This window comes from Saimiri boliviensis, chromosome 1 (genome assembly GCF_048565385.1).
Source record: "Saimiri boliviensis isolate mSaiBol1 chromosome 1, mSaiBol1.pri, whole genome shotgun sequence".
Lineage (NCBI taxonomy): Eukaryota > Metazoa > Chordata > Mammalia > Primates > Cebidae > Saimiri > Saimiri boliviensis.
This window is the reverse complement of record NC_133449.1, coordinates 14,813,665-14,828,983: the sequence shown is the minus strand read 5'-3', so window position 1 is coordinate 14,828,983 and position 15,319 is coordinate 14,813,665. Positions and strand designations below refer to the sequence as shown.

At 38.4% G+C, this 15,319-nt stretch overlaps 1 protein-coding gene across 3 annotated transcripts in view; it reads left to right on the top strand.

Annotated features, from left to right (window-relative positions):
- Positions 1–15,319, top strand: part of NBAS (NBAS subunit of NRZ tethering complex) — a 420,713-nt gene that overhangs the window by 275,754 nt on the left and 129,640 nt on the right. For all 3 annotated transcript variants that reach the window (XM_074394213.1, XM_003935214.4, XM_074394217.1), the window contains one exon: positions 268–602. In XM_074394213.1, the coding sequence (XP_074250314.1) occupies positions 268–602 (335 nt within the window). The remainder of the gene's footprint in view (positions 1–267; positions 603–15,319) is intronic.

The window sequence follows — 15,319 nt, the reverse complement described above, 5'->3', positions numbered from 1 at the left end:
TGCAGATGTGATGGAGATATTGTCATCTCTCATGTACAAACGAGGAAATAGAGGCACACAGCAGATGAATGGCCTATCTGGTAAGATTCAGGCTGTGACTGGAACTTAGATTGACTGATCTTTCTAATAGAAAACCTAAACCGGCCACTATAGCTAAGTTGATCGATCTTTGCATTCAGACATACAGAGGGTTGTGTGCGTGTGTGAAAGCGCCAGTATTTTTGCATCCGAATGAACCACTTACCTACTTTCTTTTTTTTCTGCTAGGTCTTAATTACAAAAAGCTGACAGATGAAAACATGAGTCCTCTTGAAGCGCTGGAGCCAGTTCTTTCAAGTCAAAATATCTTATCTATTTCCAAACTTGTTCCCAAAATCCCTGAAAAGGATGGACAGATGCTTTCCCCGAGCTCTCTGTACACCATCTGGTTACAGAAGTTGTTCTGGACTGGAGACCCTCATCTCATTAAACAAGTCCCAGGCTCTTCACCAGAGTGGCTGCATGCCTATGATGTCTGCGTGAAGTACTTTGATCGTCTCCACCCAGGTGACCTCATCACTGTGGTAGATGCAATTACGTTTTCTCCTAAAGCTGTGACCAAGGTAATCAGAAATATATTTTAAAGTGGTTTGTGTGCGTTAGAAGAAATGAAAATTGCTCCTACATTCTGTAGATTTTATTTCCTTTCTTGAATTGGAAAATAATTACATGTTGGCTTTTTAGAAAAGCTTTGTTTTTTTGCTATCAATGAGACATTTTAATTGGGAAATTGTTTTTCTCTTACAAATGTAAAAATAGGCTAAAATAGAGATGACTGCACTAATTTACACATATACTTTGTACATGTTACATACAAGTCTCTTGTCATTTTATAGTAAATATGCCATTCTCTTCTTTCCAGTTGACAAATGTAAAGAAGCTCTAGTGCACAGCCCAGATGACCTACATTCAGAAACCAGGCTAACAACTTAGCTTGGGTTAAACTGAATCTTTAAAAAAGTTATCGGCTGGGCTCAGTGACTCATGCCTGTAATCCCACACTTTGGGAGGCTGAGGCAGGTGGATTACCTGAGGTCAGGAGTTTGAGACCAGCCTGGCCAACATGGCGAAACCCCATATCTACTTTAAAAAAAAAAGAAAAGAAATTAGCTGGGCATGGTGGTGTGCTACTCAGGAGGCTGAGGCAGGAGAATCGCATGAACCCAGGAGACGGAGGTTGCAGTGAGCCGAGAGCATGCCACTGCACTCCAGCCTGGCAACAGAGTGAGATTCTGTCTCAAAAAAATAAGAACATAAAAAAAAATAAGTTCTTATGCATGTCATGCAGTATATAACTTGGTGATAGAATTATCGAAGAGAATGCATATTGCATTTTCTGATGTCTCCTCCATGCTCAGTTCTGAGCCCTTTGTGGATCTTAATACCTCCAAGGGCCAAGGAAGGCCATTGGAGGGGCAGGTCCAGCCTACGAGGGTCACATCATGGGATCGCAGCAGAGTTCAGACAGAAGAACTTCAAACTCTGCAAAAGACACTTTTTAAAAACCCCTCAGTAGTGTGTAGCCTCACTCAGAGTAGATAATTTGGGTTCTCCTCCTCTCTGTTCCTGTCCCATCAGCCAGCCTCACTGCTAAACAAATGGCCATTTTTTACTACTTGGACTCTGGGCATTCTCTCTTCTGGAAAATCTTAGCCTGTGGCCTCAACCTCTGAACTCTGCCACCTTCGGAGCTCCCTTTTGATCTCTTGCCATCTTTGCTGTTGCCTTCTCCTTCCCTGCAAGTCACCAAGGCGGCCCAGTATCCTATCCCCAAGATTTTTATTTTAGTTACTATTATCCTGGAAGCAGAGTGTAAAGACTAAGAATTGTGAATCATTCATATGGTGATTGGCACAGGCAGAGGTTCCAACTTCTGTGAAGAATGCCAGTTTTAACCAAATCACTAGATTAGTAGTTGTGGATAACTGCATACCTCTTTATTTTCTTATTATTGCAACCCAAATTATGTATCTTGGTTTTAAATTTTACAACTAGTGCTATGAAAAGGAAATAATCATTTTTGTTATTTTTAAATAGAAAAATAAGGATGAATTTAAAAGACAGGAGCATAATATATTTGAAAAGAATGTGTTTGGAGACTTATAAACCTGACTTTGAGCTCTAAACCCCTCACTTATTAGCTGTGTGGCTTAGCTTCAGGAATCTCTCTTAGACTTCTACTTCCTTGGGACAGAGGTTATGGCTGAGTAATCTGTGAGGTAGATGATATTATTACTCCAGTTTTATAGATTAGCAAACTGAGGCTCAGCAAAGTGAAGTTGGTAATAGAGAACTCAATTTGAACTCATGGAGATTTAACCCATGGCCTTTTCTCTTAACTAGTGAACTGTGCCATCTCTAAGAAGTCATAGAACAAGCAACTAGAGTCAGGGGACCTGCAACTATTTGAAAAATTGTGGGAAAGCAGTGGAACCAGAGAGCTCTGAGCATTTTTAGCCCAGTAGGAGCAGCATGTCCTGGATGTGTCCAGAGCAGGGCTGAATCTAAATGAGAAAGTCCAGACAGGAACCTGGCTGTGTATGGGAAGGAACTGAGCCAAGTGGTGAGTTTAAAATCCAAGGAACCAGCTTTGAGTTGAGACTCGTGAACTAGCCTTCGGGGCTAACAGGCCGGCAGGTCAACCAGGAAAATGGAGGTGCCTTTGCTCCCAGGCAGTTTTCTACTCCACCCTCAGGCTGGAGATTGTTTTAAATATTTTATGCGAGGGCAGGAAGGGAAGCCAACATGGTCAGCCAGGGCTGTATGCTAATTGTAAGCGTGTATGTGGAGGGGATAGAGAGTTTTAGACTTGGCAACAGCAATCATTTATTTATGATTAAAGATAAGAGTAGGATGTAAAGTCCACTTGCAATTTTAGCTGTTATTTATGATGCTTTAAGTTAACAGATTTTAAATTATTCACATTCAATTATTCACATTCTTATTGCTTTAGTTTCTTAACCTTATACTTTCAAGATGTCTGCCAGCCCCTGGAAATGTGTGGCACAGTTGCTCGTGCACATGTGTGTGTTTTGTTGGGTCGAGGTGCACCTGACCCAGTAAAGATTCAGTCTGTTAATTACTGTATTGCTTTCTCTTAGCTCAGATGGCATAATCCAAGCATAGATATTTCTTAAGATATTTCTTAAGAAGAGGTGATTTTCTACTGATTCAACTAAATTATAGAGAGGTGAGACAGATACATTTAAAATTAACTTTTTATCTTTAGTCTAACCACAGTATTTTATCTCATTTTATTAATTGGTAAGCTTTTAATTTTTTGCTCAAAGAGGAAAAGTATAAACTTGGAAAAATTGCATGTTTGAAAGCATGCAATGCTGTCCTATATAGATAGAAAGAGAGAGAGAGTATAAAAATCAAAATGAAACACAACCTGCAGATGTCAGAGAACACATTTGGAAGAGGAAATGCAGCTGGATTTGCCCAAATTTGCAAAACACCAGATGTTCCCACAGCTTGTACATGATGTTAGAAATGTAAACTAAGTGTGTACTGTTCATATATAGTGTGCGGTTTTCAAATGTGTACCCACATTTAATTTAGAAAGAAATTTTTAGAAAGAACTGGTAAGCTAATTGTCGAGTGCATAAGAAGAACAGTAAGCTATTGTTCAGATATTAGAATTCAGAAAGGAATATTCCCAAGGCCTGAACTGAGTACCCAGTCCACTGGTAAAACATACCAGAGATGGCTCTTTGCCTTCATGGTAATTGCCATGTGCATTTGCAGAATTCTTAGAAACTCTGGGGAAAATATTCACAAATAGTATTATGTCATGTAGTCAGAGAGTGAATTTGTGTGCCATTTGAGATAATTAATATGCAGAAGGAAAAAGGATGCAAATGTTTAAAGTGCCATTGTACCAAGTCTAAATTGTTTTTTTTTTTTTTTTTGGTTGAATCAGATTAGAGTTGCTCTTCTATTCCTTGTCAATTCAGCTGTTATAAGCATTTTCATAGAAGAGACAGAGAATAAGTTAGTGAGTTAGAAATCCAGAAAAACGGTTGTAAAAGAGGCTGAAAGGCAGGTGGGAACATTATTTGCTTGGTATTAGGTGGTTAGTAATGGGGCACATATATGTAATCTTAACCTTTGCATTTTCGACTTTTCATTTGCTTTTAATAGCTAGTACCGCAACATCCATAGATGAAAGCATGGAAATGCTTCTCTCTCTTATGAAGTGCTGTCAAGAAGTTTGCCAGGATCCTTCTTTAAAATCTCGTAGGCAATCATACCATTTAAAAAGCCCTCTAGTACCTTCACTGGTGTTTCTCAACCTGGAAATGGATAGGCATTTACCCACTCACCTTTCCACCTCCCACCGTTTGTGAGTAATTGTCATAAACCACTGCTTCTAATGGGAAACTTGTTGCCTCCTTTGGATTGGAGCAGAAAAATTGTTGAGAACTTATCTAGTCTATTTTCTAACCATAAAACATCATCTCTGTTGATAATTAAGCCAGTATCCCTGCTTACTTCCTTTATTTATTTAATAAAAGGTATCTTTTGCCTAATTTTAATCTCCACTGTTTGGTTCTGCCTCCTGGAGTTATGGAAACAGCATAAGAGCATCATTGTTGTTCATATTCTCAAAGTAAGCTATTGTTTCCTCTCTTATCCTATTATTCAGCCTGTTTGGCATAAAAATCTGGTAGAATGCATTAATCTTAAACGGTATAATTTGACCTAAAAATGGAATTTATCATGTAAGCTTAAGTTTTGATCAAAAGGATGCATTGTACTGTAACTTCAGGGTCTCTGTGTTACGAATGCTATCTTTTCACTAAGGATGGCAGTACATCTTTCATCATGAGTAATCGGTGTCTGAAACTTACATAAAAATGTTTATTTAATGTATATTATGACTTTCTGTGATGCCGTATGTCAGATTCAGAGTGAATCATGAAGTATTTAGGCAATTGCTATGTGCCATATATAGTATTAGTTTCCATAGGAGACATTAAGCTATAAAAGACATGCTTATAAGAAACGTGAAATGAAGGTTTTTAAAGATTATACAGTAAAACGATTTTTAAGTTGTGTTAATTGAGAAGTACATTGCCCATGAAATTGGAAATTTTTAAGGACAGGGATGGTACCTTTTATCTATTATTTCCTGTGTCCTAGCACAGTATAAAGTAGGTACTTTATACTTAGGTGGTTGATTAAATAATTATCATAGATTGCTCATTCTCAAAAGTTTTCATCTCAGGATGCCTTAATATTCTTAAGAATTATTGAGGATCCTAAAGAGTTTTTGTTTATGTAGGTTATATCTAGTAATATTTATTGTATTAGAAGTTAAAGACAAAATTTTAAACATTTATTTATTTAAAAATACTAATAATAGAGTCATAATAGGTTGCTGTGAATAGCATTATTTACTGAAAAACAACTATATCTCTAAGATAAAAAATAATGAAAAAATAGAACCATGTTACATTTACATGTCAGGCTGAATAGAACACAGTGGGATTCTCATGTTAGTTTCTGCATTCAGTCTGTTGTTTCGGTTGAAGTAGGTGAAGAAAACCCAGCCTTACACAGATGAGTTTGGAAAAGGGAGAGGTATTGTAATAGCCTATTATTTGGAGTATTCTTTGATATTACACTGAAACTCAACATGTGATATTGTCTAAAAGATTAATTTCAGTGTGGAATATGAAGCCATATTATTGGACTTTTTGAAACCTGTCTCATTAAAACTGTTGGTCCAGATTGCACTTGAATGGATTTATTTCCCAGGTATGATTTTGTAATATAGTTGCATGAAGACATTTAGAAGTATTAGTTCACTGAGTTATACAGATCATCCAAATGTTGATAGATTGCATCAGCGAATATTTTTTAACAATCTCATTCATTAATATGAGCACTTTTCGCAGCCAGTAAGTCTGTATTGGGAAGCTGTCAGCCTTAACAACGGTGGATCCAAGTTTTCCAAAATTTGAATTTTTGCTGGAAAGTTCCAATTTTGCCGTGACAGCAAATTCTGTGTCTTGTTTTTCTTGAAGTCACAGTCTCACTTGGAAGAAAATGTCTGCCAAATATTTACGCCTGAATAACGTAGTTTGTCTATCCCTGGTTCTTTTAAGCAAAAGTAGCCTTGCATGCAAAAAGCAGCAACTTCAGCCCATGATTCAAATAATTGCAAGAATGCATTTGCCTTATCATACCTCTGTATGCAGTGAAGAACTTTATTTGTACATATGTCTTCACAGAATATTAAAAACACATGCACTTAATGGTTGAGATTTTTAAAAATTAATAATTTTTACTGTTTTAAATAGAACATTCTTAAGTGAAAATGAAGAATACAGTGACTCAGTATGGTTTAATTGATAGTAAGTCCCCACAGCTTCACTCACTATTGCTTTTTCATCATCAGTACAAATGTCAGCACAGTGAATAAGGTAAATAATATCTTAGTATTATTATTAGAATAATTTTGACTCTGCGAACTCTCTGACAGAGTCTTAGACTCTGTAGTGTGTGGATCACACTTTGAGAACCAGTGTCATAGGTGGTTTCAAAAACCACAGCCATCTTTGACGCTGACATGAGAGATTATTTCAACTTCTTAAACATTTGTAGTATAATATGAATAATAAAGGTATGTTCTGTAAGTCCGTAAAGGACAGTCTTAAAATTTCAGTTTCTCAAAATAGATTAATTTTTGCCAGACGCAGTGGCTCATGCCTGTAATCCCAGAGCTTTGGGAGGCTGAGGTGGGAGAATCACTTGAGGCTAAGAGTTTGAGACCAGTCTGGGCAACATAGTGAGACCCCATCTCTACAGAAAATTTAAAAATTAGGTGGTATATGTATGTTGTCCCAGCTACTGGGAAGCCTGAGATAGGAGGATTGCTTGAGCCCAGGAGGTCAAGGCTGCAGTAAGCTGTGATTGCATCATTGCACTCTAGCCTAGGCAACCCTGTCTCAAAAAATTAATTAATTAATTAATTAATTAAAAATTTCAAAAAGTCTTCAATCAGGATGTTGACTGTAGCATATGTCTGCCTTGGAGGAAAGATGATATATCCATCCATCCATTCTGCCTCCTCTGGCAGAGACTGATCTGTTTCACATATCCCTGCCCTTAGTCACTCTACCTTCCTTATTTCTGTTTCCCCACTTAAGCCCCGTGTTCCTCTCAGTTAAGTGTCCCAGTGGCTGTCACTGTTGTTTTGCTGAGGAATCCCACTTGTCTCAGAAGCCTGCTTCCCTGGCAGGCTTCCCACTCGTGTGCCACTTTTGTTACAGCTGAGAACCACCCAGGGCAGAACTCTTCACTGAAACCTATAGACACTTTTGAAACTTAAACCCCTAAGGACATAGAGAAGACCACTTTCTTGGCCGTGTGTTTATCACTTAATTTTGTACTTGTGCTGCTTCCAGGGGAGCAGAAATATTTCTATCATATCTTTGGGTTTTAGTAAGGAAAAGGCAAAAAATAATTGCTGTTTCCCGTTCTCATGTTATAATCAGTTAGGAGATAATGGAATCAAGTACACAGAAATGAAAATATCAGCTTTGTTGTTGGTAGACTTGGCCTGGAGACTGTGGCTTTGTTTTCCATGTCAGTTTTCTGCTATTCTTGTCCTCCCATACTACTCTCTGCACTGAACCTTCAAACAGCTCTGCCACGGACAGCCAGTTCTGTAGAGCGTTCACGCTTTTTCAGAAGGGCTGCCTCCTATTCATGAGTTCCAAAGAAGTGACCCCCAGATTAGAGCTGTCCAGGAGAACCGTCATGTGTGCCACAGGTGGAGGCTGAAATTTCCTCATAGCCACATTTTAAAAAATCAAACAAAATAAGTGAAATTGTCATAAGTAGTGCTATTTTATCGTGTGATCAATACAAAAATGACAGGATATTTTCCATTTTAAAAAAACTAAGTCTTTGAAATACGGTATGTTTTCCAGCACATATCAACTCAGGCTAGTCACTCTCAGAGGCTCAACAATCACGAGAATATGTTGGACAGATATGCTTCTCTGCAGCAAGAGTCTGGACCTGACCCACAAATGTTTACCACTAGGAGGACAACAATAGCAGAAGAGTGTATACTCTTCTTCAAGACTGGAAGATTTGAAAAAGATGGGGAAAGAGCTTGCCGCCTTTAATCAATTGCTTCTCCCCAGTTCACATGCCGAATGCCACTTCTCCTCTCCTTAGAAATGGGAGGGTAAAGAGTACTTGACATCTTGAGACTCATAGGGGGAGCTTCCTGCTTTATAGGCCAAGGTAGGAAGTCGAAAGATGGAGGAAATAGTTCCTTCCACACATATCCAACTGAATGTCTGGCTAATAATAAATTATAAAACCTTAGAGGTTATCTGTCTTTTACAGAAATCATTATACACTTTATGTACTATAATAGTACATCTTTTGGAGCCAAATATCACATATAATAAGATAGTAAAAGACTTTATAGGCTTAGTAAGACTTTATAAAAAGACTGTCAGTAAGACCAAAGTGGAAAAATGGGAAAAAAATACTGAAAAATATTTGTCAAAGTGAAGTGTACTGTCATATGCACATACATATTTTTGTTTCTTTATAAGTAAGTGGATTTTACTTTATTCAAGATAAAACATCTTTAAAGCCAAATAAATTATATGTATGTGTAATTATTTGGCTTTTCCAATGTCCAGAGGTTCATATATTTATATTAAATTACATTGATCTATATAATTTTTAGTATATATGTTACATCTTTGAATGAAGATCTTTTGATCTTTTTCACAATTTTTAAATAGAAAAGATATATGTCTAATGCACATTTGTCTTAAAGACACTGCATTTGCAAAACGTCTATTCCTAAATATAAAGTTGTATACTCATTTTTTTAGCCTTCTCCCCCACTAAATTTTATAGTGATTGTTGTTGCTAACCTCTAATCATACTGAACTTAACTGTAAAGTGTTATATGATGTTTTCTAAGGGTTAAAGATCACTTACTATTGATTTAAATTTTATTTGATCTTTAAATAAGTATTTTGCCCATTGATCTCTGGCTTTAGTCTAGTTGTTTGACTCCTTTGATTCTGACCTGAATAAGGTTTATTTATTTCAAATACTTTCAGGAAATGTTTAGTCACTCTTCTGTGTGCTAAAGACAAATAAAAGATTACCATGGCTCTTGCGTTTGAGGAGCTCATCGTTTATTGAGGCATATGCATACATGCATATATGCATACTGAATGAACTGTAAGATAAGAAGTACCATTTCATTGTATTAATAAATGCCACGTGTACAAAGAAGAGATAATAAATATATAGAGAATGTCAAGAAATAGCTTTTGGGGATAGTTTGATTTGGGCTATAATAAAATTGATAAGACTTTTTGTAAGACGTCATTGTGGCGGAAGCTGAGTGATAGCTGCATGGGACCTCTCTGTACTATTTTGCAACTTTTTGTGCATCTATAATTATTTCAAAATAGTTTTTAAAAAGATTGATAATGGTTTTTGACCATCCAAGTTGAGCTGTTGACAGCTATCTATATGAATTTAGAGTGTACTGGAGAAGCAGTGACTAGAAATACCTTTAGGAATTCTCAGTGCATATAGAGGAGGCACAACTAGGAGACTTGGTAAACTTCGCAAGGAAGTAAGTAGGTAGAGAAGAAGGGAGGAGAGAGGATGCAACCCCGGACACGACGACATTAGGAATTGAGGATCGGGGAGAACAACAAACACTGACAAGCAATCTTTTAGGATTAAAGAAATGTAATAGTTATTAAAGGAAAATGTGTAATAATAAATGAAAAAGATGATATATGAAGGAGAGGGGAGAGTTTGTGCCATAATGCGTGAGAGTGGATGAGACCTGATCCAGGTGGAGCAGTTCACCTTGGATGGGATCCCGGTCAGTTTCCTCCAATGGCAGGAGAGATGCGAAGCTGATGGGCATAGATGCAAGTAGGTGAGCAGATGTGGCGGCGAGAGACGAAGGACATTCTCTCCTGATGGCATCAAAAGGAATCAACTTAATGTGAGTAGAAAGGTGGCACAGTTGGAGATTTGAGGAGAGGAGAGAGGGTAAGGTGCAAAGTAACCTTTTAGGAGACTGGAAAAGCAGACAGACAAGAAAAATGTAGTAAGGTTGCTGGGGCCCCTTAGCGGCATCCTAATAAGTGCCTCTTTCAGTTTTTAACTGTAGCCCTACCTTGGAGCTCTCAAAATGTCAACAATGTCTGCTGTATTTATCAGTTCTCACGCTACTATGAAAAAATACCCCAAAAAAGAGTTTTATTTGTCTCATGGTTTTGCATAGTTGGAGAGGCCTCAGGAAACTTAGTCATGCAGGAAGGCACCTTTTCACAGGGTGGTAGGAGAGAGAATGAGTGCCGAGCGAAGGGGGAAGCCCCTTCTGAAACCATCAGCTCTTGTGAGAACTCACCATCACAAGAACAGTATGGGGAAAACTGCCCCATGATTCAGTTATCTCCACCTGGTCCCGCTCTTGACACATAGGGTTTATTACAATTCAAGGTGAGGTTTGGAACACAGAGCCAAACCATATCATCTGCTGTCCTTAGAATTTTCGTGGTTTGGACAAACCTACCTCCCCTCCAGTGCGTTGGCTTTTCGTGGACTTTACCCTGCTGTTTATTCTTCACGTTTTGCTCTCCTCTTCCTGGTGCCTGCTTTTATCTGTATGCAGATTTATTTGTTGATTAAAACATTTGGAATCTTCCCTTTCCAATTCAGGCAGTTCTATACTATAAAGTACAAACATTAGGTTTCCTTACCTACATAACTTAGAAGTAGCGGTGATTTGAACCATGTATGGGCCGTAGTAAGTATTCAAATAAATATTTGCTACTTTAAAACGTTAATAGTGTCATTGCTGCTACTTTTGTTGTTACTGAACCCGATGCTAGTCCTGTATTGAGAATCCAAAGGGAGTTTGAGATATGGTCCCTAATTCTAGTGGGCTTGCAACCTAGGGAAACAGTGTAGGCACTCCTAAAAACAAAGCAAGCAATACAAAATAGCATGATAGTGAGTACTGAATTTGAGGATTATAGTTTTCCCATACCCTAACTCATTTGATATTTATACACATCTCATAAGGGTGATTATTAAGCAACTATTATCATCTCCAGTCTGAAGGTCAGATTACTAGAGGGTGATTGGTCAAAGTTCAATTAGGAGATAGCCAATTCCTTTTTCAAACACAGGTCTCCTGATTCCAAATTCGATGTTGATTGCATGCGATTGCATGACACTTTTCTGCTTTAGGAACTGAAAAGAAAAGGGACATGGTAGTTTGATATAGCCATGTAGGGAAAGCCAAGACATAAGTATTTTGCATGCCTGTGAGCTCATACAAACTCTTACCTTTAGTAAGTTGGAAAGTTAGTTTGGCCCAAATGGACCATATACTATGAAGAGTCCCCAAAAGACAAGTAAAGAAGTTTGCCTGTGATGTGGAAGGAAAACACGAAGCCAATGAATACTTGTAAATAGTGGCATGAATTGGAGAAAAGACAATTTAGGGATGTCAGTGCCACCTGATAATAATAGCAAGAGGAACGAGTGACTCCAAAAGTCTATCCTAGTCACTCAGGCTGCACCTGAATAGTGGAGCAGACAATTTCCTCCACCTCCCGCGTCACATCCAGCCTTCCCACCAGATACTGTTATATAAGAGGAAGAAGATAATCTTGTAACATTGAATTGTCACACCAGCCCCATGATGTAAATTTGTCATTATTTTAGCAGACACAGAATTTAATTCCCAGGGAAGTTAGATAGCTGCTCCCATGTTTCATGAGCTAGAACTGACAAAGTCAGGATTCACTTGTGGGCCCACTCCTAAAGTCTTGCTTTCCACTACCTTTCTTGGCTGAGAATTTTGGCAGCAGAAACCCATCTAGGCTGATAGTGATTACTGGACTGATGGGCAAGCTGAAAACAACTTCTCTGTGCTTGGAAAATTATTTCACATTGGCGAAGGTAATCATTTAGTAGGAGAGATTGAAAACGGGCCAGAGGACTGTGTACGCAGAACAATCATAAATGATAATGCATTCTGCTCCTGGAGAGGACTCTGGTGGAATGTGAACTGTCGGTGTGTTCTGCAGCCCTCGCAGGCCTCTTTGTTAATAAGCCAGAAGGAGTACGCTCTCCTTCCTGCAAAACGTGGATTCTAATTCATAGGGGGCGTAAATCTTGGGGAAGACAGAGAAATAAATAAACAGAATTATGTGCAGCAAATACCAAAGCGTATTTTAGCATGATAAAAGCAGTGAGGGAAAGGAGTCTGAAAATGACCTCCCGACTACAGTGCTCTCCTCTTTCTGGCTAGCTTCATGGCTCTGCAGCTGTTTATTACTCAACTGTAAATCTTTAGTGACTTGGCCTCCCTTTGCTCCTCCATTCTTTGTTCATTTATAAGCTCCCGCCTCTCATTTAAGTACCTTTCAAACTTATAAACAGATTTATCTCCTAATTGCTATTTCATAAATACATTTTCTAGCCTGCGCCGTGAAGGAATTGGTAATAGACAGCCATGCCCTTTCCTCACAGCTAGTGCCTACTGCTTCATCAAGTATTGGCACCCTTAGGATGTAAAATTGCAGCTATTGCAGGATGCCGACTTGACAGCCAGGGAGATCTCTTCATACATGAGGACGGTAAACAAATAACTCAATGAAAGATGTGCAGACAGAAAGGTAGAAATGGTTAATAAGAGTCAGTGGAGCCAGGGAGATAGCCAGGAAAGGCCTGTAGTTTAAAAGATATTTTGAGTTGAGTCTTAACTGATGAGGGTATTTGTCATGAGCATCACAGAAGGACAGATTAGAAAGATGGGAACATTTCAGACAGATTTAGCAGTTTTAGTAAAAACATGAAATAACATAGTACCTTCAGTTAATTTCAAATAATATGGAATAAATGGAAGTATAAGATGAAGCCAGAAAGATAGGAAGGGGCCTAGGAGTGAAAACTCTTGTATACCTGGCTAAAGGTTTTATCTTGGGAATGGATCAGTTAGACATAAATTTTCAACCAGATGGTGACATTGTCAGATTTGTGTTTTAGAGAGATCACTTTTAAGCTGGGTGCAGTGGCTCACGCCCATAATCTCAACAGTTTGGAAGGCCGAGGTGGGCAGATTGCTTGAGGCCAGAAGTTCAAGACCAGCCTGGGGAACATGGTGAAAACCCTGGAGTCCTGGCTATTTAAAAGGCTGAGGCAGGAGGATCTCTTGAGCCCAGGAGGTGGAAGTTGCAGTAACTCAAAATCATGCCACTGCACTCCGGCCTGGGCAACAGAGTGAGACCCTGTCTCCAAAAAGATCTGTATATATCACCATTTTTTTTTGTGTGACGATTGGAGAAAGGAACAGAAGTCTAGGGCCATGGCATTTTCACTGTGAAGGCTTTTGCAGCCTGGTGTGGGAGGGGTGACGATGGGCCAACCTGAGGCTTGGGTAGCAAACACCTGGATTTGGGCTCATTACTGCAGTGTGGGCGTGTGTGCTGCCTGCATTTGTTTTCATATTGTGTTTTCCTGAATGTGCTTTGAGGAAATTCTACCAACTATTTAACATTTTAGTCACTGAATCACCTCACAGAGTTCTCTCATCATTATAGAACCAGTTTCTGTCCCGTATGTCTTGTCTGATGAGGGATTTTTATGCCACCCTGTGAGTAAAAAGACTATGAGGGATTGACACCATTTGATCACCAGGTATCAAAAATTCTCATGGGGAGAAAAGAGAAACAATTTTAAATCAACACAGACACAAGAAAACCTGGGAAATTTTATACTTGAATGTTGTAGGTGCTCAATGTGTTAAATTGAATTGAATCTTGATAGATCTTAGACACATCATAAGTTATTTTAATAGTAACATGGTAATGTAGAAAGAGATGGGTTTACAGTCAGACCTTCCTGAGTTTCTAACAAGTTTTGACCTTGGGAAAATTCTCTATATTTTTGCCTTACTGTAATGAGGAAGTATAATGACTACTCTGTAAATATGGATTACTTTTAGAATGTTTTTAGACATAAATAAAAAGACAATTAAAATTGACTTAACTTACCAGAAAATTTACTGGCTCCTGTAAGTCAAAGGTCCAGAGGTGGGGCTGATTTCAGGGCTGTCTACGCAAGCAGCCAGCATTTTCATGGACCCAGCTTCTTTCCATTTATTTTCTCTGCTGTCATGCTAATTTCACAATAAAGCACTTTGCTGTAGTAGTTACAGGATGATGCCTGGCAATAATTGGGGCTGTGTTGCTTCCTAATTTCACATCCAGCCAGATGGAGTGACAGAGCCTCCCACAAACACCAAACGGAAAGTTCTAAGCTTTATGCTGGTTAGAACACTCCTGAATCAACCCTGTGGCCCCTGGTATGCCAGGTGCTGATCACTACCAGTCTGGTTTACCTGTCACTCTGGTGAGAGGGGTGAGATTGCCCTGGATGATCTTGGTTTTACATGATCCTGGGTAGTTTTAAGTGTTAGGCTAAGACCTAGATTTTTATATCAACATTTGATTTTGCTGTAAATACAGTGGGCCTACTTTCAGTGATCTTAATGATAACAATTTGCGTTATATATCACATACATGCATGCAATAGAAGGTTTCTTAATGGAAAATGTGAATGAATGCTTTCAAATTTTGTGAAAGCCTGTACGTGCTCAGTAACAAGAGACAGTAGTATTTATTACTGATTTCAGTAACATTTCATCTCATTTCTAATGTTTTTCATACCCCCTCCATGAAGACAAAGGTGACCTTCAAGCTCTTGAAAAACTTAGGAATGTATTAGCTTATATCACTGTCGAAAGTGAGCAGTGAAAAAGAGAGGACCATCTACATTTTCCTGAAGAAGAATACTATTTTTGTGGTTACTGTACAAGGCAAAGGGTAAAGATAAAGTGGCCTCTGCCATGCATTACTCTTACTATATGAGGAATTGATAGTTAAGCAAAAAGCATAATTATAATGGTGATTTTATGTTAAGTATATAAATGAATATGACAAGACAGGTATGGTTATTTCTGTGTTCTAATATTAGCTTTATTAAAGCAAAAATGTTAAAACTTTCACTTTCATTCGCATATTTAAAGGAGCATTTCAGAATATTCTATAGTTATGATTTATAAACACTTACCATGCTATACTAAGCACTGAGAATAAAAGAATGACTAAGAGGGGTTCACAGCCTGGTGAGGAGCGTGGACACTGTAAGGCACACACAGCGTTTGGTGCCAGCACACATAGGATGA